Raw genomic sequence first — 23,783 nt, 5'->3', positions numbered from 1 at the left:
CCTTTCTTTCATTTTTCTTTGTGGTTGGCTGTCCAGCCCAGCACCAGGATACCGGGCAAAGAGCATGAGACAGTGACCTAAAGTAGGCCGATTGCATCGCTGCATTCCCCTTATGTAGGTTCTAGGAAATGAGATCATTCCCCCTCACGTGGCTGCTGGGAGCTCACCGAGGTATTTGCTCCCGTGTGTTACAAGTGAGGGTTCACGGGGGGCAGCGGCTGCTGGGGAACCAGCTTCTTCTCCCCCTCTTTGGGCATTTCATGGTTAAACCTGGAAGGCTGGCTGCCTGGGGAAAATCTTTTCTCTGCGCTAGGAGACAAAGGCACCCCGGGCCCCCCCACTTCCGTCACCCCCCACCCCCACCCCTTTCTGCTCTTGAGAAGCTGCTAAGGTGTACGGGCAAATGTACTTCTCGGCCATGGGAAGGGTTAATTATCATACAACTCCTTGTTTTCTGTGGCAGCCCGAGGATTTTAATGTCTGCTAACCCCACCACTAACACACATTCTTTTCGGGGTGGGGGGGGGGAGAAATGCTTCTGTGCTCTAGTTTTAAAATGCAAAGGTATGATGTTATTTGTCACCATGCCCAAAAAAGTCCTTACTTGATAACTTTGCCAGAAGAGGGAGAGAGAGAGAAGGCAAATGTTCCCCCAGCTGTTTCCTGTCTACAGTGTCTGTGTTTTGTAGATAAATGTGAGGATTTTCTCTAAATCCCTCTTCTGTTTGCTAAATCTCACTGTCACTGCTAAATTCAGAGCAGCTAGAGCCTGCGCAATGGAATAAAGTCCTCAAAATTGAAATGTGACATAGCTCTCGACAAATTCCCCATCTCTCTGGATTCCTCTTCTCCCATTATTACTGCTCACCAATTCATTTTCAGACTTTGCACTTCAGAAGCAATGGACAAATTCAACAGTCTTTCAACACAATTCTCTAAGTGCTGCCTTTGTGATTTCTTGAAGGTAAATCTTTCTTACTCTTCGCAAGCATGTGGGTATTTTGTTTCATTGGATTATATTTTTCAATTTTTGGTGTGTTGCATGCCCTCTGCTTGGGAGTGGTATTCACTTGTAAATTACATTGTTTCTGGGGGGTAGGGGGAGACGGTAATTTACAAACTGCTGACTGTGCAATTTTGTTGGGGAGGGGGTCTAGAAAATAGCTCTGGGGAATAAGTTGCATTTCCAACTGCTGCAGGTACTTGGACTGACTTCCACTTTTGCAAGCTTTCATGTATATCATTGTTGGAGATTCCTTTGCATCTTATCTATGGTCAGAGGCTGTGAATCCCCCCGGGGAACAGAAAGTCCCAGCTGTTTTCTGCAGGTGCAGATGTTATCCTTTGAACCCTGGGGGCTTGTCTCGGCAACTTTGTCAGGACTGGGACTGTGATCCATGGCATATGTGTCCTGAGTGGCACCCAGGGGGTGATGTTAGAACTTTTGCATATTATGTTGGTGTCTAAACTCCTGGTGTTGGTTATGTATGCACTTACCTCCGACTTCAGCCATTCAAAGTTAAAGGGAAATTGAGTCGGCTCTTTGGGAAATCAACCTTTGCGACTCCTGCTGACCTTGCATATTCCTATAGATGCGAGCAAATGTATACTGTATAAGGAAAGCGGAAATTACTCCAGCAGCTGCCTGTCCAACTTCTCCCTTCTGGGGAGGGCTTCTGGAGGCGAAAGTTTAGCTGTGGGGTTTCATGTCAGAGAGCTCTCTCTCCTTCGGGCTCGCTGGTGGCAGGGCTCTGAGTAGGTAAACCTGGCTTGCTGGGGATGCACTGACCTCTCTCTCGGCTCCTCTCCCCTGGCCCCGGTTCAAGTTTCCATTCCTGACACAATCAGAGCCTTGGAGACGGGTGTTTTTTCAATTTGCTGACACTTTTGTGCCGGGGACACCACCACCGCCAGAGCTGTAATTGCCTCGCAGCTCAATTCATAAATGGTAGTTGTTGCTTAATGGCAACCTTCATTCACTGTTCTTTCAGTGATCCCACCGAGGGGGTTAAGGGGGACCGGGGCGGGAGGGAGGCTACATTAGATAAGTCAGGGACTTGGCCATTTCTGGGACCCACATGCGGGGCGGGGGCACCCGGTCCTGACCCCCTGGAGGGTACTCATCGATTTTGACCCTGAGCACAGCAGTATTATAAAAGGCATGAAAAGCAACCAATTGTCTTTGTCTGGGTTCCTGTCCAACACTGTGGCATGTGGCATGTGGCAGAGTCCACGTCATTACATCGTACCTACATGTTGGCGCAACTTTTGTCCTTTTGCAACCAACTTGCCAAGTCCTTCTGTTCTATGTGCCGGGCACTTTTCAGAGATGGAAAAAACCCACGAGGAGTCACTTTTTCCCCCCCTGTACCTAAATTGGGTAAATGACTTGGCTCCAACCTTAAAATGTAATGGAGTGAGCCACCAGGGTCCTGCTCACGGGCTTAATTCTCTGCCCCCCACCTCACCTCCCACTCCACATGACTCCAAACATTTCCAAATAGTGGAGTCAGGAGGGAAGAGGTGAAAAAGGTAAGCCAGGCGCTCTGGTCATTTGACTGACCTGCCCCAATCCTGTGCTGCTGTAATCGGAATGCAATGGGAACTGGTCCCTTTACTGGGGGAGTGGGGGTGGGGGACGGAAAGGACCCACTGGAATTCCAGCTGTGTAGTGAGCCCGGTGTTTGAATGGACAAAAGGCCGTTTACCCAGTCCCCTGGTATACCTGCCCTGAGTGTCCAAATGTAACTAGATGCTTTCACAAACCCCACCCACAGAGCAGCACATGTTTCTTAAAGTCTTCAGCTTTCAATTCACATCAGCCACATAATACCCACCCTGACCTGCTGTAAAAGACCTGCAACCCAATTGTCACACCTCCGTGAGTATTTTCTTATGAATATTACCCTGCAATTTCCTTGGCCCCATTGACTGGAGCCCAGACATCTTGAATCAATTGAGGGGCCATTTAATTAAAATTCAGATCAAAGAAGTTTTCTCTGTAGATTGGGTTCCTGAAGGACTTTTGAGGGAACGGTGTTTCTAGTTTAGATTTCTTTTTCTTCCTTCTCCCTTTCTTTTTTTTCTGAGTTTCTTCCTCTTTTCCTTTCTTATTTCTTTCATTTTTCTCTCTTCCTTTTGGTAAAATAAAGGAGCCACAGTAAATGATGAACATATGGGTCGACTTCTTTCAAACTTTTCACTCACAGGCAAGCTCTTTATTGTTTTCTTTTTTGGAACACCGTGTGGATAAATTTTCGGGTTCTCTCTGTGGGTGTACTGGACTGTTCCCTTGGCCTTCATTAAAGGAAAAACCACTAGAGGATCTATCTTGTCCTAGGACTAAAGTGCTGATGTTTATCTTACAATGTAACCCAGCTGAAAACTTTGAAAAGCCCAACTTGTTCGGTATTGGAGATTTATGCTTATAACTGGCCTTAGCGTTTTCTATCTGAATGAGCTGTTAAAGACATAAGTTCTGACATCTATCTATCTATCTATCTATCTTATCTATCTATCTATCTATCTATCTATCTATCTATCTGTACATATGTGTACATATGCATTTGTATTTGTGTGATATATATGTATATGATGTATGTGTATATGCCATATATTATATTTTATATATATATATGTGTGTGTGTGTGTGTGTGTGTGTATACACATATATATACATATCATATACACACATATGCTAGGGTTTAGTCTGATGAGGCTGTGTGGTGGACAATTTTACCAATGTATTTTTTTTTAAGAAGTGAGGAATTAAAAGCCAATTGTGATTACAGGTGCCTGACCTATCAACTCAAGATCTGGGGAAAATAGAGTTGCATAAAATAAAAGAGAGGAAAGGATGAAAAAAGAGTGAAGTGGGGAGAAGAAATGAGTTAGAAATTATGGATTCTAGAAATGGCCGTACCTAGACAGTGGTATGTCTTCTAATATTTTTCAAGGACACATGTTCTTTTTTAAAGAAAGTGTTGAAGTCACATTGGGTTATGTTTGGGGTACATTTGTTGGGGTTTCTATTGGAAGTGGAAGAAGAAGAAGAAAAAATTTCCATGCAAGAAAATGGAAATTGGATGCTTTCTTGTTTCTTATAGCCTCAGTGGATTTAGATATGTGGGTGGTTTCCATTCAGAGGTGCCATTGAGAAAATGGAAGAAATGTTCAACCTTCTCTTCACCACCTCTTCCATTTCATGTTGGTTATTTATAATGCGTTGCTGTATATTTTACAAGCATTTGCTAAATATTTATGCTGTGTTAATGAGAGTCAAGGGTTTGGGTTCTTTGCCAAGTGTAGGAATAAAAAAGTCTGGCCACAAACATGGAAATCTTAATTAAAATGACCTAGCAAACTTTGCAACTGATGTAAAGCTATTAAGTTGATAGTTCATAGAGTGCAAAGGTGGTGGTCAGGAAATAAATGATTGCATCCAGGTCTTCAAAGGGGAAGGGGTTGGATGGGAATGACATTGTGATGAGGTTCAGAGAAGCCTATTTTAGAATGATGGCTTCTAGTTGCTGCTCCAGGTCCTACCTGCCCAGGAGACAATTCATTTTACCCACTGTCCCAGCAGACTTTCCCTCTGATTTCACTGATGTGTGGATAAGACCAAGAGGGAAGTTATGCTTCTTAAATCTGAAGACTTTTTGGGAACAGCCAAAGCTTTGAGACATAAGTTGACACCACAGAAAACCAAATGATCATTTTCAAATTGGTTTTATTCTTCTTGAGAATAGACCTGGGACTCAAGCCTCAGGAATCCATTTCCTGACTGGGTTACTATTTTGTTTCTCTCTCTATGACTGGCCAAGTCCCATCATTGGGGGGTCCTTCTGTTTATTTAGCTATAAAATGGCTATGACGACATAAGGGCCTCCGAAGGGTGGAGGGAAAACTGTTGGGGGGGGGACCCCACAGAAACAAAAAAGGCTTTGAAATGCTTTGGCAAGTTCCACCTATGTAGTAGACATTCGCTTTTTTATTTATTGATTTGATTCTGATTGGACAAAATGGACTTTAGAATTCAGAAGTAGAAATCCATTTGGAGCAGCATAGCATAGAGGGTAGAGATCAGATTTATGGGTCAGGAAGCCTAGTCCTTCCTCTGACATATGCTGTTTGTGTTACCTTGAGCAAGTCATTCTATGTGCCTCAGGCAACACCTCAAGACACAAAGCTGCAGAGCTCATGCTCCTTATGAGGAGCTCCCCATAGCAATAAAATCAAAGGTTCACACCCAAAAGAAGTTTAGCTATAATGATACAATGTCATTTCTGATTTCTCATATTTTATGGCTTCTGGTCCCTCTCCTCCCCGACCCCCAGTACCATCTTTCTCTGGTTGTGATAACTGCCAGTATTTCGCAGATAAGAAATCTTATTTAAAAAAAACAACAGGAAAAATATGGAGATTTGTAACATCATTGCAAGACCTTTAGTGATAGAGTAGATTCTTGGAATGGAATGGAATGCAATGTTCTAGTTCATCACACATTCTAGTTCATAGAGAGTTGTCATACATAGCAAACACAGACAACCTATTTTCAAAGCATTCTAATATAATTAAATGTAGTTAAGATCAAACAGGACACAATGTGATCTCTGAAGGCACAGCAGAGTAATCGTTCAGAACTTCTCTGGTCCTTCTTTTTGTGACCTTGACAAGTCATTTAACCTCTATGGCCCTTAGTTTCTTCATCTATCATATGTAGGGGTTGGATTAGATGACCTCTCACCTATCTTCCAGCTCTAAAAATGATTAATTATCATCACATAATCTTAGAGTTGGAAGTAGGGGTGTTCTGGTAAATACTTAATGACCAGCTTTCCAGGGAGAAAAATGTACACAGAATACACTTTTAAGTGTAACCATGAACATTTTCTTTATTCCTTTCTTAAGTGTAGACAAGCAACAAAACAATGAATCAAGCCCAAATGTGTAGTGTTTCTGATTCCTGAGGTATAAATGCTCACACTGAAAATTTAACAATCTGCCCTCACAAACCAGTTTGAGCTGGCTCCAGCACATGCCTGGTTGGAAGGACTCCCAGGGACCAGGTAGTTCAGCTCATGCAGGAACCCAAATCCCCTCTGAGATATCATGACAAGAGGGCCTCCAGCTTCTCTTTGAAGACCTCCCATGAAAGGTATCACTACTTCCTCCCAAAGAAGTTCATCCCCCAAGCTCAACCTGTGCAAAAGTGCCAATTAAACATGGCACTAGAATACCAGTTTACTGAAAAGACCAAAAACATGAGCAGGGTGCAATGGAAAGAATGTTAGCTCTGAAGTCAAAGGCTGTGAATTCAAATCCTGGGGCAGTCAGTGGCACAGTAGATAGAGCACCAGCCCTAGAGTCAAGAGGATTTGAGTTCAAATCTGACCTCAGACACTTGACACTTATTAGCTGTGTGACCCTGAGCAAGTCATTTAACCCCGAATGCCTCACCCAAAAAAAAAAATAGTACTCGAGGTGTTTACTTGACAAGTCACCCAAGTCATTGGGCATCCCTACCTGGGGCCAAGTTTCTTAACTATAGAGAACCTCAATTTTTCCCCAGCTGCAACAGATGGCTTCTGAAGTCTTTTCTAGCTTCTGGTCTATTCTCTTATGTTCCTGCCTTGTCAAGCAAACTACCATACCTCTGTGATTGCCCCTCACAGAGTGCTGGGGTTTTGGACCCCTCAACCCAGGTGGGGAAATATGACAGTCTTTCTGCTTGTTTGGCAGGTGAAGATGCATACTGTGTCCTCCATCCATCTCTTCTACCTGGCCTTGTGTTTGCTCACCTTGACCAGTTCAGCCACGGCAGGGCCCGAGACGCTCTGCGGAGCCGAGCTGGTGGATGCTCTTCAGTTTGTTTGCGGAGAAAGAGGTTTCTACTTCAGTAAGTTACCCTCTCCCTGGTCCCTAAATTTTAATTCCTAAAGTCAGAAGTTTGCTTCTGTGGATTTCCAACTGCAGAGTGTGCTGGCAAATGATTGAACCATAGGGCTTGCCACTGGCTGCTCTCCTAAGGCTCTGAGATTCCTTACCTTAAAGTAAGCATAATGTTTCAGAGGGGAGTTGGCAAAGGAATCCATCTGGGGATGGAATTTTCCTTCTTAATATTCTGCCTTTTCACTGCTCCTGGTTCATCCTTCTCTCTACCTTTGAGATAGCATGGCAGAGCACAAAGAGCACTAGCTTTGGGGTTAAAGGACTTGGGTTCAAATCCTGCCTCCTCTCTGAACGCTGGTGAATCATTAACTTGTAGGTACCACAGCTTCAATATAAAATGAAGAGTTGGCCCAGAGGGCCTCTCAGGCCTCTTCCAGCTCTGAATCTGTGCTCCTATAAGTCACTTAACCTCCTTGGCTCTCAGTTTACTCATCTCTGAATAGGGAGAGATAGAAGGTCCTTTCTAGCTCTATCTATGATTCTGTGAGTTTTGAAATGAGAGGGTTAGACAAGATGACACTTAAAGGTGTGTGCATGTCTGAATGTGTGCAGAAGTATATATACTTGTTTCCAAAGTATGCATAACTCTGGGCTAAATATAGCTTATTGTGGTACACTGAAAATAATGCTAATTTTGGAGTCTGAAGACCTGGGTTCTAACCTTGGCTCAGCTATTTATTGCCGTCACCTGTCTGCGGAGAAGTCACTTTCCACCACTCTGGCCCTCAGTTTCCTCATTTGTAAAATGAGGGCATTAATCTAGATGACCACTTCTAAGGTTTATTCCAGGTCCAAATGGTTTATCCTTTTGGCAGAAATTTACTACCAGGTTACATGGATGATCAATGCTATGGCCAATTAGGATGACAGGAGATGGGTCGTGGTGACCAACACAACATGGAAACAAAATAAATACAAAGTGAAATCACAATCTGTTCTCTGTGAGAGCCAAGTTGTGATTTTCATAAAGGCTTAGCATTGACTTGGGAAAGCTGAGGAACTATAGACTCATTCTCTGGTTACTATCTCCACATGAAAGGGAATCTTTATGAAAAGAGCCAGAGCATAGTAGGGCTTTTTTTTTTAATGAGAGCTGGCTAAAAGCATGACATTTTAATGCTTCCAAGACACTCAAGTCTTCCTTGACACATTATGTATTCATGAGATTCATAACATTCAAATGAATTTAACCCTTTGGATTCAATTGTCCTATACTGTAGGGTAGGGAAAGATCCCAGAACCAGATAATTCTCCTAAGCAGCTCTGTGGAATTTCAGACTTCCACTGGCCACTGACTGGGTCTTGTGATCCAAGCAATGAGAATGTGGACCTCATCATGTGTAAGTCATCCTGAAGGCTTTGTATCACCAGAAGGCAGAGAAGTCTTCTCAGTTCTCCTCTCAGCTCTGAAGAATAGATACTCATCTCTCGTGCTATTCCAGATCTTCTCTCTCAGGAATGGAGAAACCTGATGATCTGACCTCTCTACTGATTTGAGAGAGAGCCATCTTTAAGGGAAAGTGCAGGGGAAGGACAATTCCATGTACTCTTTGGTGCCTTCTGTCTTATGGAATGAATGGTTATCTATTTCCAGCCAGTGATTCAATCAAGTGGAGATAATTTATTTTCTCAGAATAGATACTTTCTTTTCAATTCTTTGAATTTCATATTAATAAATGCAGAATGAAAATGAATTTTTAAGAAATTAATATTGTTTTTAACATGACCTTCTGACATATACATGATATTGCAAAAAAAAAAAAAACAAAGCAGCCTACTCCTTCTGTGAATCATTGATCTTCATTCAGTTTTCTGAATTTCAGTGTCTCCCACTTAGCCCAAAGTGGATTTTCTTTTTATTTCAACCATCTGCTCTTACTGTCTCCATTCACTTAACTGCATGACTATCAGGTCTCTACTTTGTTTGGGCCGGTCAAAAAAAAATATCACTAATGATAAAATATACCTCCCTCTTCTAAGCAGACTCTTAAATATGGAATGAGGCATGTTTTGTCAGATATGGCCAATGTGTTCATTTGTCTTAAATGTTCTTCTTTCTTAGAAAGGAGGGTTCAGAGCTGGCAGGGGAGAGAAATATTGAGAAATATCACTGATTTTAAAAAGAAAAATGTCCATAAAGCATTGTTTTTGAAAAATCCTAAAATCATAGATCTTGAAAGGACCTTGGAGGTTATCTAGAACAACCCCCTCACTTTACAAATGAAGGGGGCCTAGAGATGTTAAGTCATATAGTTGGTAAGTAACAGAGGTGAGATTCAAACTCAGGTCCTATTACTTCAAGTTCAACAGGAGATGCACTGCACCATGCTGCCTTGATAACCATGATCATTCCAAAAAATCATCCACTGACTGGTCATTCGAACTGTAGAATGTAATATGGCAGTCTCCAAGATTCCAAAGCCTAGACATAGAAATAGAGCCTTTTGGTACCCATGAGACATACATGTGTATGATTTTTCTTAAAAATAGGATGGAAAGCAGAGATTAGGTCTTAAGCCAGTTTATGATTATGTTACATATGCTCACCACCCCCTCCAGATAATCAAAATTCTTTAGTAATGATGATGGAAACAAACGATGGATTTCCACAAGTTTCCTTGGGTTATGTTTGGAATACAAGGCTCTACCCATTCCTTCCCTGGGGGTAGAGGGAGTGGTTGTAGCTGAAATTTTAATTCAGGAAGTTCAAAGAATAAGAGCTATGTGTGAAAAATCTTGACATACTGACATCTCCTTGGGAGAAAAGTATTCTACGAACTCAAGGGATCCTGTATTCATATTACCCTTGTTGCTTCATTTATCTGAGAATGGTATGTCTCTGCTGATTTATAAAGTGGATTGATTTCGTTTAGATTACTGGTCTGACATAAGATACATATGGGGGCCTTTCTGATCATCAGACTCAGAACAGGAAAATTCTCCTTCTGCTCCAAGGAGAACAAACTGCTAAGGTCATCTCTCAGCCTCATTCCTTTCTATCAGATTCCTTTTCTAACCAAGTTTCATCAAACCTAGTATAATTTTCTTTTTCCCAGAATCCAAATCCAACTCAGAGTAGGCTCCCATTCAGATGTCCCACGGTGAATTTCCTCCAAGATAAGCAAGTGAGATAAATGTTCTTATAACCAGAGGAATCCCAGTTTAAGAGCGATGTCAATATGAATTTGTAAGACTTCAGCTCTCCTCTTTCTCCCTGGGTTTCACTAGCAATATTTAAGGCTGCCAAAATGTTTGGAAGTTAGTGGTGGTGGTTATTGTTTTATGACTAACTAAGATGTCAACTGATTCTAAATTAATTGGTTGCATTAGAGAAAGAGATTGATAATGTGCCTTGCATCTCAGCCAGTTACTCTTATGAGTATTAACTGTCATCAATAAATTTTTATTGAGTTAATTTTTTTGCCCTTTTGAGATTTATAGTGAAAGGAGATATCTGCCCTCAGGGTTTATATTCTTCAGAATGGTGTTTGGTATAGAAAATGAGTTAGAGAATGATAGTCCCAGCTTTCACCAAATGCTATGAAAATATAAGCCATTAGTATTGTAAATCTGTTGTGCTCTCACTTACTTTTCTCCTTCAGGAACAAAGAGAAATTTCCCAACCTCTCACATATGTGAGATCAGTAAGCTATTCAATTAAGTATTGTCTTACATCAAAGAATCACAGGTTTAAAGCTGGAAGAGACCTCACAGGCCATCTACTCCCAATTCTTCATTTTAAAGAGAAGGAAATTGAAACCCAGAGAGGCTAATTAACTTGTCCAAGCTCACATAGGTGGTAGGTAGGAGTCAGGATTTGAAAACAGAGCCTTTAACTTCTGACCCAGTACTCTTTCCACTATACCATGCTGCCTGTCAAGATTGCCCAAGAGATCTCAGAGTTTGGTTCAGGGTCAAGAAAAACCTTACTAACCAACAAAGTTGTCCCAAGGTGGAATGGGATATCTGTGGAGTAATGAGTTCCCCATCCTTAGAAGCCTTCAAGCAAAGCCTGGTAATAACTTATTGGGAATGAGGTTAAGGGGACTCTTGGTTAGGTACAAGTCAACCCAAATTACCTTAGAGTTCCCATACAACTCAGAGATTCGATGATTTTTTTTTCACATAAGCCACATTTCCATGACTTCAGAGTGAAAGTATTTCATGGGCCTTCTTTGCTTCCTTGACATATTTTTAGTGAAAGGAGACCTCATCCATAATTAACCTGAGTTTCACAGATGTTTCATGGGAGTGAATTCTAAATGAAGAGCTCATGGCCAACCCTTAGCCACGTGCCACAGTGATAGATATTAACTTCAAGACTCAAACACTTTATCTGTATTCTGTGGGAATATCAGTGGAATAAAAAGTACCATAGCATTCTTCAATGAAACACAACTCAACCAGACTGCCAAGGTCCTTTCAGAAGGCTGGGTTATCCTAATCATCATCACACAAAAATGGAGACAGCCAGCTGCTAGTTTAGGTGAAGACCAGTCAAGAGACAGAGGAGCTGGATATACCAGTCTCTAGAGGTGTTTTCTTGATCTAGGTTTTGTCAAGAATTTATACAATCTAATTCAATTCAGGAAATAAATTTTGAGGAACTATTATGTCCCAGGCACTGTAAACCAATCGCCTTAGTGCGTTGTGTTACTGTTGCATATATTGTCTTTTACCTGACTCTTCATAATTATTTTAATGGTTATGTATTGGGACCACCGAGCTTGATAAGTGGTCATTATGAGTAGAGTTGGTTCTCAAAATGTTAACTATGCTATAAATGATCGTCTAATTAGAGGGTACTAATGAGAGCTTACAACCTACCAAAACTTGGCCCCAAGAGCACCCCAAACATTTCTGAAATCGACAACCCTGTTATTAAATAAACAAGTGTGCTGGGCTACCCTTTGGACACAAAGATGATGCCTTCTCCACAATTAAGGCGCTGGATTGGAGCTGCTCCATCCAGCCCCCTGGCTTCTCCCCCTTGTGGCCAGAGACATACATTTGCAACACAAGCAGTCGAAATCAAGGTGTGGTCAGTGACTACAGATCGATATCTCTTTATGTGAGGCAAATCAGCCTATGTGAGAGTTGACCCTCATCATCTTGATGTTATTAGCATCATAACCCACTCCTAATGTCTCACCTTCCTATATGACTTTAAGGATTCCAAGACGCTTTTCTCATAACGGTCTAAGGGAGCAGGAAGATACAAAGGGAAGGGCACTGGCTTTGGAGGCAAATGACCTGAGTTCAAATTATGCCTCCAATGCTTACTTTCTGTATGACCCTGGACAAATCCTTTAACCTCTCTAAGCCTCAGTTTCCTTATCTGTAAAATTACAGCATTGGACAAGATGACATTTGGGTTCCCTGCCAGCTTTAAATTTATGGGTCTAAATTACTTCACTACTCTGGGCCTCAATTTCCTCATCTGTAGAAAAGATGTAACCACATTTTACAGATAAGGAAACTGAAGCTCAGGAGCATTAAGTGACATGCCTGTAGTGCATAGCTGGCAAATGTCAGAGACAGAATTCAAGCAGTCTTCCTGAGTCCAGGTATTATACTCTATCCGCTGCACCAGTGGTTTTTGTTCAGCAAACCCTTTCACCATCAACAATGACAAAAAGGGTTATCAATCCCAAGAGTGATGTAATAATCCATTTGTGATTTATCCGTTAAGGGAACATGCATTTACATACTACCTACCACATGCCAGGCACATCCTAATAACCCTTTGACATAGGTGCTGCTACTATGTTCATTTCATAGTGGAAGAAACTGCTGCAAACAGAGGCTAAGTGACTTTCCCAGGGTCACACAACTAGGAAGTGTCTGAGGCTGTATTTCAACTCGGGTCTTTCTGACTGCAGGCCCAGAGCTCTATTCACTGTGCCACTCAGCTGCCTCAGTGCTTGCATTGATTGCAATGAGAACTTTTGCCCACCAAAAGTTTCAAATCACTGCAGAAATAAACACGATATTTCAAACATGCACATATCTCTTGTCACTGAGGACTATATTTGTAATGTAATTGGACAAATATTGATGATTTAGGGCACTACGAAAGAAATTTTGGTGCAAACTCCTTGAACCATTGAGTTCAAAGCCCCCCAAATGGGAACCACTGTGCTATGCCACACAGAAAGTACTTTGAAAAGCCAACTTTAAATAAAATATATCAGTATAAGGCATAATTCGGTGGATAGAGCAGTGGCCCCAGAGTCAGGAGGACCTGAGTTCAAATCTGGCCTCAGACACTTGACATTTACTAGCTGGGTGACCCTGGGCAAATTACTTAACCCCAACTGCCACACATACACACACACACACACACACACACACAACACACACACACACACACACACGCATACACACACATGCACGCACACACGCACAATAAGGCATTATTCATATGAATGCTGCCACTCCACTGGGTCCCTCCTACATTGTTATATATCCAGTGTAATGAAAGAAGACTAGAGCCCTCAAGTCAAGTCTTGGCTCTGTCTCTTAGTACCTACCTGACCCTGGAAAATTCCTTCAACTTCATTGGGCCTCAGTTTCTTTATGTGCAAGAAAGGGATAACAGCAGTCACAATACCTCCTTCTGAGGACAATAGTGAAGATCCCAGTGGAATAATGAATGTAAAATGGTCTGTAAACTCTAACATGTTCTAGAAACATCAGTGATTGCTATTGATAATAATGAGAATGCTCATAATCTCCAAACCTTGGAATGAAAGGCTTTCAAAATGTAGAGACCCAGCAGAAGAAATTAAAACCATGTGGGGAAAGGGTGAGGCTCCCACTCTTCCCATCATTCAGTCTGCTACTGAAGTTGTCTTGGAGATGATTTCAATCAGGCTACAGAGCGTGTGCTGACATTCCAATATTCAATTACAAAAAGCCGTCATTTTATCCACTGCAGAATGTTAAATATAAAAGAATATTATTCATTTTAATACTAGCATATTGACTTGTCCCAGGACTATCTCTATCTGAACTCCATCAAAAACAAAATTGAGAACAAGATGATGATAAGAGATCTACAAAGAAATCACAGATCTGGACAGAAATACTAGTGTATATGTATGTAGAACCTTAAGGTTTACCAAACATTTTATGTATATTATATCATCTGAGTCTCAAAACAATCCCATGAAGTAGATGATGGTATCATCCCCATTTTACAGATGAGAAAATGCAGTCACACAGTGCCTGAGCAGGATTCAAACCCAAGTCTCCCTGACTCCAAGTCCAGTGCAGGATCTTGGCAGTAGTAGACATTGTCAAGGCCAATCTGGATGGCTGCTCTCCGAGGATGTTTGTAAAGGAGGTCCTGGCTGGACCAGATGACCCCTACAAATCCCTTCCAGCTCAGAGATTCTGGAGATTCTGAAACTCCCAGCGTTCCCAGCCTTGCATTTAATTTGGCTAGGATCTTGAGGACTTCTTTGGTGGCATTTGGGGGAATAGGTCTATACTGGAGCTGCAGCCTTGGGCAAGATGCCACAGTAACACCTCTCCAAGAAACACCTCTCCAGGAAAATGCCAGAAGCCTGGGAGATTCAAAGGAATGACTTTTCCGTTTTCTGGAAGTTCAAATCCCCAGGCCTTATTAGCTGTTAGGCTAAGGGGATGACAACATTGCATTCTGTTTGTCTTTATCTATAGACTAGATCATGTTTAAAACCCAGAAGGAAAAAAAAAAACCTGTTACTTGACATCTGATTCCTTAACTGCAGTTAGCTGCATGCCTATTTAATGCATTGTTTAGTCTCATATTGGCTAACGCCACTTAACGGCGAGAGCCGGCGTTCATTCTTGGCATGGCCATCCCCTCTTGCTTTTTCACTGAACCTTAAATACTGAGAAAAACCCTTGACTTACTTTACTCCTGGCATGTTGCTTTATGCAATTGGCCTGAACCTTTGCACGGGGCCCTGTGCATTTGTCCTGAGATAATTAATAGCTTTGCAATATTTGATCAGCAGCAGCCGCCACAGTTGCAGGGAGGAATTATGCAACTGGCAGAGACCACACAGTCTTCTAATGAAAACCTCTTGCATTAAATGCTCAGGCAATCTGTTTCAGGGCGGGAGAATCACATGCTGACCTCCAGAAGCAATGTCCAAAAGACTTGGAGTCTCACTTAATGGCCCATCCTGGGGAAGGCAGTATAGTCTAAGTGGAAAGGCAACCTGATTTGACCTCAACAGATCCAGGTTCAAATCCCAGCTTAGCTCCTTGCTGCCAAGTGTAACCTTAGATAAATTATTCCATCTCTCTAGGCCTCAGTGGTCCCATTTGTAAAAGTACGAGATTGGATTGGATCAAGAGTTCTTAAGCTGGAGACCTCCAAGTGGTCTGCAGATAGATTTCAGGGGGTCTATAAACTTGGATGGGTGAAAGTTATTTCTTTACTAACGTCTAATTGAAATGTAACATTTCTTTCCATTATGAGCTTAAGAAAATTCTGAGAGATAGCCAACTGACTCCATGAGGCCAACCACCAATGGGGTCACAAGGATTAAGGACCCCTGGGCTACATCTTCTTTTAAGATCCCTACCAGCTCAAAATTCTATGCTTCTCTAATCCCTTCTGCAGCTAAATGGGATAGCAAGTGGAGTACTGGGCTTGCAGTCAGGAAGACCTGAGTTTGAATCCTACCTCAAACATTTATTAGTTGTGTGTGTAAAGCCAGGCAAGTCTCTTAACTGTTCAGCCTTAGTTTCCCCATCAATAGAATGGGAACAATAATAACACTTACCTTGTTCTGAGGATCAAATGAGCTAATACATGTAAAATATTCTGTGAAAGTTAAAAAAAAACATATGAGCTACTACTATGATTATTCTCACAATGTTGAAAGGGACCTTAGAAATAATTTAGTACAACCCAGTAGTTTTATAGATGAGGAAAGCGAGGCCAACAGATGTTTGCTCAAGGTCACATAATTATGGGCAGACCTGAGACCAGAACCCCAGCAGTTTTCCTGATTTCCTAAGCTCTTTGGTCTTCCCATGCTTGTTTCAGACTTGAATGGGAAGTGTAAAATGAAAGGAGGAATCTATGCTGGGAGAAGTTCTCACATGAAATAAGAGGTGCTTTTGCTTATCATCATTATTTATGGTGCAACATTAATACACAAAAGCACTGGCAGAACAGTTCACACAAATGTCCATCATAGCATCAAGACTGTTTCTCTGTCTCTCTCTGCTTTTCTCTCCCTCTGTCTCTCTTTATCTCTGCCTCTTCCTCTGTCTCTTGCTCTCCTCTCCCCCGTCTACCCTGGGTGAAGACCATTCCAATGGGGTCTCTCTTTCCTAGGTTCCACTTAAAGTCCCAGTTCAGAATGTTATTGTATATTGTATCACTCCTACTCTGGGATGGCTCTCTCCAATGTCAACTCAGCTCGAGCTGCTTTGGAATGACTTTATAACACTGGGCTATTGGAAAATCTGAAGCAGGGTGATGAGTTATTGGGCCAGTCATTTTTGCTGGAGTTTTCAGTGAACTCAAAAGTCAACACTGCCCCAGACCAAGAGGGATTTTTCACTCCATTTTCTGCAGAATCCTAGGGCAATAGTGTATGAATCTCTCCTGAAAGCCCTCCACCCTGAAGCTTTCATGAAATGGAGTGGATTCTTTGAGTTTGAAGAATTCTCAAGCTATGCCTAAGGGCACAGGACCACAGATTTAGAGCTAGATGGGACCTCTGAGATGACCTAGTCTAAACTTTATTTTTACAGTGTAAAAAATCAAGGACCAAAGAGATAAAATTACTTATCCAAAGTCACACAGTTACTAAATAGCAGAGCCAGAATCCAAGGCTAGTTCCTCTGCTAAATCCAAAATTCTTTAAGCTACAGCAGGCTGTATTCATTATCTTCTGGATTTCAATGTCCCTTCTTTTAACTTTAAAAATATGTCCATCATGTAGCCAATTCTCATAAGTACCAGGACGATACACCATATTCCCTGATGAAATTGTCCTTTCATCATTGACATATGATTGAGAAAGTCTGCCCAAAGCCAACCCACGTGCAGTCAAGTCCCAATATGTGCAAAACTGGGGGGAAGGGAGTGTATCTCTTGGGAATCCTGGGCAATTTCTAGATACTCTGGGGGTTTCAACCTTCTCCTCCAGGAAATGCTTTCCCTCCCCTTCAAATGCATTGTTGAAATTTCACTTGACCTCATTTTCCCCACTCACCTTCCAGTGGAAAATAAATGGGTTGGGCTAGACCCAAAGACTCTTTCCAGCTCTGACATCACCTGATTGTGGGATGTTGGGCAGTATTGAGAATCAGGGACCAATCATGAGCTGGACTATTATTGGTCCTGGAAGGACCCCAAACAGATTCTGACAAATCAGAAAATTCATGGGCAAGGAGTCATTTGGTAATTTTTCCTTTAAAAATAAAAAAACTCTTTACATGGATTATCTTACACGATTTTGAATGATCTCCCACTTCCTAATTATCAAACTTGAGGATTTTCTTCTGGTTGGCCATTAGATGAAATAGCTTGGGACAGAGTCTTCTGATTAGAAATTTGAACATCTCTCTCCAGATTTATTTTAGTCATTCATTCATTTAACAATTGGTTATTTTAGTCAATCATTATCATTTATTAAGAGTTATTTTCATCACTCAATCAACAAGCATTTAATAAACACCTACTATTTGTCAGGCACTGTGCTAGCTGTTGGGAACACAAGTAAGGCAGAAACTCTTTTAAACATCTATTTCAGACCACCCTTCTTTGTCTCAAAATCACTCAGCTCATTTCTTTGTAAGTAAAATCAAAGTGTTGTCAGCATAAAATGGCACAGTGTGGGACATTGGAGTGGGAATCAGGAAGACATGGGTTCAAATTCTACTTCAGACACTTACTAGCTGGTTCTTCCTCTCTGACTTAAGCTGTGTGACTTTGGACATGTCATTCCACTTCTCTGAGGCCCCTGCTATAAAAATAAGGAATTTAGAAAGACAGCATTACGTCAGAGCTACTAAGTGCCGATCAGGCCACATGCCGGTTATGGGATGCCTTTCGGTGTCTCAGTCAACTCTCTAAGAAGGTAAGTTGCAAATGACTTGACGTTTGCCTCAGTGGAGGAAATTTGCTATCCAGGAGTTCCAGACACTGATGAAGGATTACACTGAGACTATCTCTCCTCACTGATATTATGAATGGTAATAATTGTGTGGAGAATTATCACTAGTAGAAATTGAAGTCATAATAATAATGAAAATGTCAATTATTTAGTTCATGTTTTCGTCAATCTCCTATACCCTCCCCCCAAATACCTTCAACCAATGAAGAAAGAAATGACTGAGATATTTCAAATGAAATCTAAATGATTTCACTGATATTTCTACAATGCTTTAAAATCTGTGAACTGCTCTATACGCATTAGTTCATTTGACCTTTGCAGCCATCCTGTGAGGTAGGTAGTACAGATATTATGCCCATTTTGCTGAAGAGAAAATTGAGTTAAATGACTTGCCTGTGGTCATAATACTAGTAAGAGTCAGAGATAGGATGTGAATCCAGTTCCTCCTGACTCTGAGTCCACTATGCCTCATTCATCCAACAGTTTAGTTTCCAAAGTGTTTAGCTCACATCAGCCAGAGTGGTATGAGTCTTCCATTTTACAGATTAGGAAACTGAAGCTCAAGGAGGTTGAAATTCCTTGCCCATAGTCAAGCATGAATGCTCATCTTCAACCCAAGTCTTCTGCCTCTGAGTCAAACGTATTTGTCCCAACTATATCAGTTCTTTCTGGAATCAAATGTTTGCTCAGAAGGCTGGGGTGCAGGCCTATGATCTTACTGCATCTTTCCTGTTCTACAAATGATTAGGTCACTTATCACATAATTCCATTAACAAGATCCCTTTCTCATTTTCTGTAACATTGATGTATAAGAGTTATAAGGCGTCAAGCACTTAATTAATCCACAAAAATTTATTAAATTCCCACTATATTCTAGACAACACATCTTCCATTTTCCCTCTCAGTTGGGTCAGTTATGTGTGTTGTCATTGTTGTTGTTTTCAAAAACTAATTCTTTTGGAAAGCTTTCCACAACTTGAAAATACCGTTGACTACTTTCTTCATTCCAATTGGTCGCCAAAGATAAAGACAATATAACGTCTTGCCCCTGTGTCCCCTGCATTCCTGACGTACAAGTCAACAGGTCTTCCATGAAAAAGCTTAACTTTTCCTACGTATTTTGAGTTTTATGTTTCTTTCCATTAAAGTTTCCAGCCACTCATAGACATATTTAGTTTGGCAATGAGCAGCAGTGACTCATGGAATGAAGAAATTTGAAAGCAAAGCTACTGAAAATGGATCTAATTTCTGTGTGTATGTGTGTGTGTGTGTGTGTGTGTGTGTGTGTAATTTGGGAGCCAGCTATTGATAATTTGTCTAATTTTTCTGGGTTTCATCAGCTGAGGCACTGCCAAATATTTGCGCTGTATGGATGCTTTGTTATTCCTGAAACGTATAATGAACTTCAGCTGGGACTCTATCTAACACAGTCAAAATGTAAGACTAGGGTTGGCTCATTTTCTCATTGTTTTTGGCTAAGCCCCCTCAATCAATGGGTATCGAGTGCAAAAACAAGATCATATTGAAACCATTTTCCGCATGTTCCTTCCTATGGATCCAACCTTTTCACTTTCAGATTTTCCAAGCCTGAACAAACGGCCCCAATTAATGGAAGGATTCTGTCTTGGATGGAGAGGGTGCCCAAAGTGGAATGGGCTTGCTAGGGAGATGGAAGGTTCCCCACTGCAGGTCTTCAAGCAGAGATTGGGTGAACCACTGGTTGAAGATGTAACGAAGGGGAACTCCTGGAGGGTGGAGTGGGATTATGTGACTCCAGGGAACTCTCCCAATGCTGATATACTCTACATTTGCCAATTAATTGTATTCCCTTTACTATTCCTCTCTTAAATTTGTTTAGGGATATTTTTGGCTAGGATAGCCATCTTTCCCAAGGGATTCCAACATATTCTAGTAATTCTTGCTTCCTCCTATTAAGCATATGTTTAAATATAGTGATAAAATTTATGATAGCATCATCCAATAAACATCATTCAGCTTTCCCTTAATATAGACCATAGGTCCTAAACACACACACACACACACACACACACACACACACACACACACACGTTATAAAATATATTAATACTCTGAATCAACCAAAAAGTATTCATCACGTGCTTACTTTCTGCCAGGCACTGTGCTAAACTCTGGGAATCCAAAGAAAGACAAAAATATAGTCCCTGTCTTCAAGGAGCTCACATTCTAATGAAGTGCTTCTGGGAACTTTGCATACAATTGTGGAAATTTCCATTAGCACAAAAGGTAAGATTGAGAGAGGTCAGATTCCTGAAGCACTTGGCCGATGGGGAAAAACCTAGGGCTGACCTCTAAAGTCAGGGGCACATCACTTTCTACCTGGAGGTTATCTGGTATGGCTCAGTATGTGCCATCTTGAGCTCAGCTCTAATAAAAGAAAAAAGCAGAGGAGTTCATCTCTTAGGAGAGACCAGGCTCAGCTGGCTACAGAAATATATTTCTGGCCAGCAAGTTAGCTTTGATTTATGATGGGAAAGTTTGGTTTTATAATCAAAGCAACAGGCTCTTTATGCTCCAAGGAGTGCAGAAAGCAAACACCATGTGGCATGGCAGAGAAATGCAGTCATTTGAGGGATACTGAGGGCCAAAAGGTACTCATTAATTGGCTCGGTTTGGGTCTCTTCTCTCTGAACAAAGACCACACTAGTCAGGTCTTTGATCAGAACCATAATTATTAAATCTTGCACCCAGGGCTAGAAATAAAAAATAGTTCTGGGTCAAGCAGCTGTAGGAGTGAGGGAGACCATAAGGAGAAACCACAGACTTTGGAATATAAGGTTTTGTAGGGAGAGAGACCTTTTCCCATTGATGACAGACAGAGAATGAGGGCAAGTAATGTCACGTCACCTCTCTGAGAGTCAGTTTCTAGAACTGTAAGATGAGAAGGCTGCACACTCTAGATGACTTCAAAGATATCTTCCATCCCTATGTCTTTGACTTTATTGATGACTGTATTTATACACAGGGCCACAGGCTGCTCTAAGGAAGGAAGAGAATGGAGAGGATTTCACCTAGAGGTAGACCTTACAATTGCTGTAGGATGTGGCTGCCAGTAGATGGAGGAGGAAGGGTTGAGAAGCTCAGCATCTGGTAGCTTCTTATTTTAACTCATAATTCTTGCTAACTACCAAGACAGTTAGTTGAGGCACTTAGTTGGTATAGTGTTTAAGAGCCCTGGACTTTGGAATAAAGAAGACCTAAGTTCAAACCCTGACTCATTTACTGGCCGTGATAACCACTCTGGGCAAGTCACTTAATGTCAGTCTGCCTGTTTCCTCTTTTGTAAAACAGAATCATCATAGCATCTACTTACAGGGTTTTTGTGAGAACGCAATTAGATAATATGTACAGCTTTTGCAAACCTTAAAGATGCTGTGTAAATGCTAGTTATTACTACTACTGCTATTACTATTACTATCACTGCTACTACTACTACTACTACTACTACTGCTGCTGCTGCTGCCACCACCACCACACCACCACCACCACCACCACCACCACCACCACCACCACTACTACTACTACTACTACTACTACTACTACTACTACTACTACTACTCCTACTCCTACTCCTACTACTTCAAGTGCCAATTTCACTCAGCAGCTAAAAGAGTATAATAGATAAGAGCTGGATAAGGGCTCCAGTCACCCCACCCTGGTTACAGATAAGCTTTTGACCCAAGCTTTGAATAAGCAAATTCCACCCAACCACTAGCAATTTATGTGCTGACTCTACTGGGCAAAAGGCTTCTTATTTCCTCTCCTTAGTCTTGCTTTTCCTCGGAAGTAACATTGAACTGCTCCAAGGATAACCCCATCGCCTGACCTTCTGTGAACCAGAAACACTAATTGCTGTGGCTGCAATTTCCACACCAGTGGTTGGGCCAGGAACTCAACTTCAGCTCTTAGGATCTTGCCAGGCCTTTTTTCTTCTCCCTCCCCCTCCTCCACAAGCCCCCACTAGTGACAGCCAAAGAATAGCACTTTTAAAAAAGAGAGACAATTATTTATCTTCGCAATAAGTAGATGAATGTGCACCCTACTCCTAATCCAATGACTTCCCTGGTCATTTTTCACAGGTTTCTAATGTTGTTTCTTGTCATCCCAATCTGACAAAAATTATTTGGGGTTTGAAAAGACAACTGGACTTAAGGGTCAGAAGACAGGTTTGAGTCCTACCTGCTGTTTGATTCAGGGCAAGTCACTTAACTTTTCTGAGCCTGTGTTTACTTATCATTGAAATGGGAATAATAACACTTGGACCCCTGACTTCACAAGGTTGTTATGAGGAAAGCACTTATAAGTAATTTTTATAATAAATATGAGTTGTTACTATAATAATTAATGTTATTACCAATGTAATTGTTCTACAACTGGCAGTTACAGTGCAGCTGTCCCTCACATGGTGCATGGAGATGTCATTGGTGTGGCTCAAGGGTGGTGGATCAGTCATCTCTAGCCTCTTCCTCTTCCCCCCCCCACCCCAGTGTTTTCCAAGACAGACTTGATTTCCTTCCAGGAGGGGAAGCAAGAAGCTTGGGCCAGAAGCATGGCCATTCTGCTGTCCTTGGGGAGGGTACCAGTCTAGAATTATAACTCTCTGCTCCCTTGACTCCTGTTTGTCAATGCTGTTTAGTTTCTAGGTTTAAGCTAAACACTGTTCATTAATTAGGGAGAAAGGAGAACCCAAGGTTTATATCCAAGGTTTAACTTGCTTCCCACCAAATGCCAGGTCCACAATGAACACATAAAACACTTAGCCAAGAAACCCATTTATCCAAGTCAATAACAAAGCAGACATCACAGAAAGTATACATGGGAGGAAATATATCAGACAATACCAAGTGAAGGAGCTTTCCCATTGGGAGTGAAGTAACTCAGCTCAACCAAGAGAGAGAGTGAGAGTCCCAGATCTCATCCAAAGAGAAATTCCCTGAAGTCTCTAGTGTAGCAAGCTATGTCCAATGCAAAGGATAAAGTCCCACAATTATCTGACAGTGACAAGACAGTCCAAACCATCTAACTGAATGTACTGGGAACAAGTAGGAGTGGTTTGATTTTGCATAAATGCTCTTACTCAACCACTACAAAGTCACAGATAATTATATAACCTCGATAAATGATATAACCTGAGTCTCAGAATGTCTGTAAACAAGTAGAAGACAGTGTGGATGAAGTGCAGACAAATCTGGATTAGGAAGATAGCAACATTCCAAGGAGGTTGAAAGTAATGAATGAAGAACTTTGTAGCCAAATGGAATTCCCGGGGGAATCAAGGTACATGGAATATGATCTTTTCAGTTGGAAGCTGTCTAGGACTCTAGGATATCTAGGCCAAGCTCCTGTGAGTTAGATCATAGGATCCTCACTCTAAAGCTGGAGAGAATCTCAGAGACCATCTAGTCTAACTCCTTTGTTTTACAGTTGAAGAAAGTGGGGCCCCAAGGGGTTAAATGATTAACCAAATCATCAGTCCAAAGCTATAAGGGGCCCTACAGGCTATCTAGAGCAGTGGTCCTCAAAGTATGTCCCAGGATTCCTTAGGGTCCCTGAGACCCCATCAGGGGTCCATGAGGTCAAAATTATTTTCATAATAGTATTGAAACTGTTAAATTTATGATAGATTAAATCTCAATAGATATAACCCACATAGGCAAAAGT

The 23,783-nt window shown here is 41.5% G+C and overlaps 1 protein-coding gene across 6 annotated transcripts in view; it reads left to right on the top strand.

Annotated features, from left to right (window-relative positions):
• Positions 1-400: 400 nt before the first annotated feature.
• The window catches only part of IGF1 (insulin like growth factor 1), a 112,030-nt gene continuing 88,647 nt past the window's right edge, over positions 401-23,783 (top strand). The window contains exons 1-2 of one of the 6 annotated variants that reach the window (XM_078146838.1): positions 401-964; positions 6,742-6,898. In XM_078146838.1, the coding sequence (XP_078002964.1) occupies positions 902-964; positions 6,742-6,898 (220 nt within the window). In that variant the 5' untranslated portion in view covers positions 401-901. Of the gene's footprint in view, positions 965-2,637; positions 2,882-6,741; positions 6,899-23,783 lie in introns of those variants that run through there. The other 5 variants (XM_020982360.2, XM_078146834.1, XM_020982359.2 and 2 more) reach the window with 5 other exon arrangements.

This window comes from Phascolarctos cinereus, unplaced genomic scaffold (assembly GCF_003287225.1).
Source record: "Phascolarctos cinereus isolate Bilbo 61053 unplaced genomic scaffold, phaCin_HiC Scaffold_1;HRSCAF=81, whole genome shotgun sequence".
Taxonomy (NCBI): domain Eukaryota; kingdom Metazoa; phylum Chordata; class Mammalia; order Diprotodontia; family Phascolarctidae; genus Phascolarctos; species Phascolarctos cinereus.
Note: the sequence above shows the minus strand (reverse complement) of the source record. Positions and strands in the feature narration are given on the sequence as shown.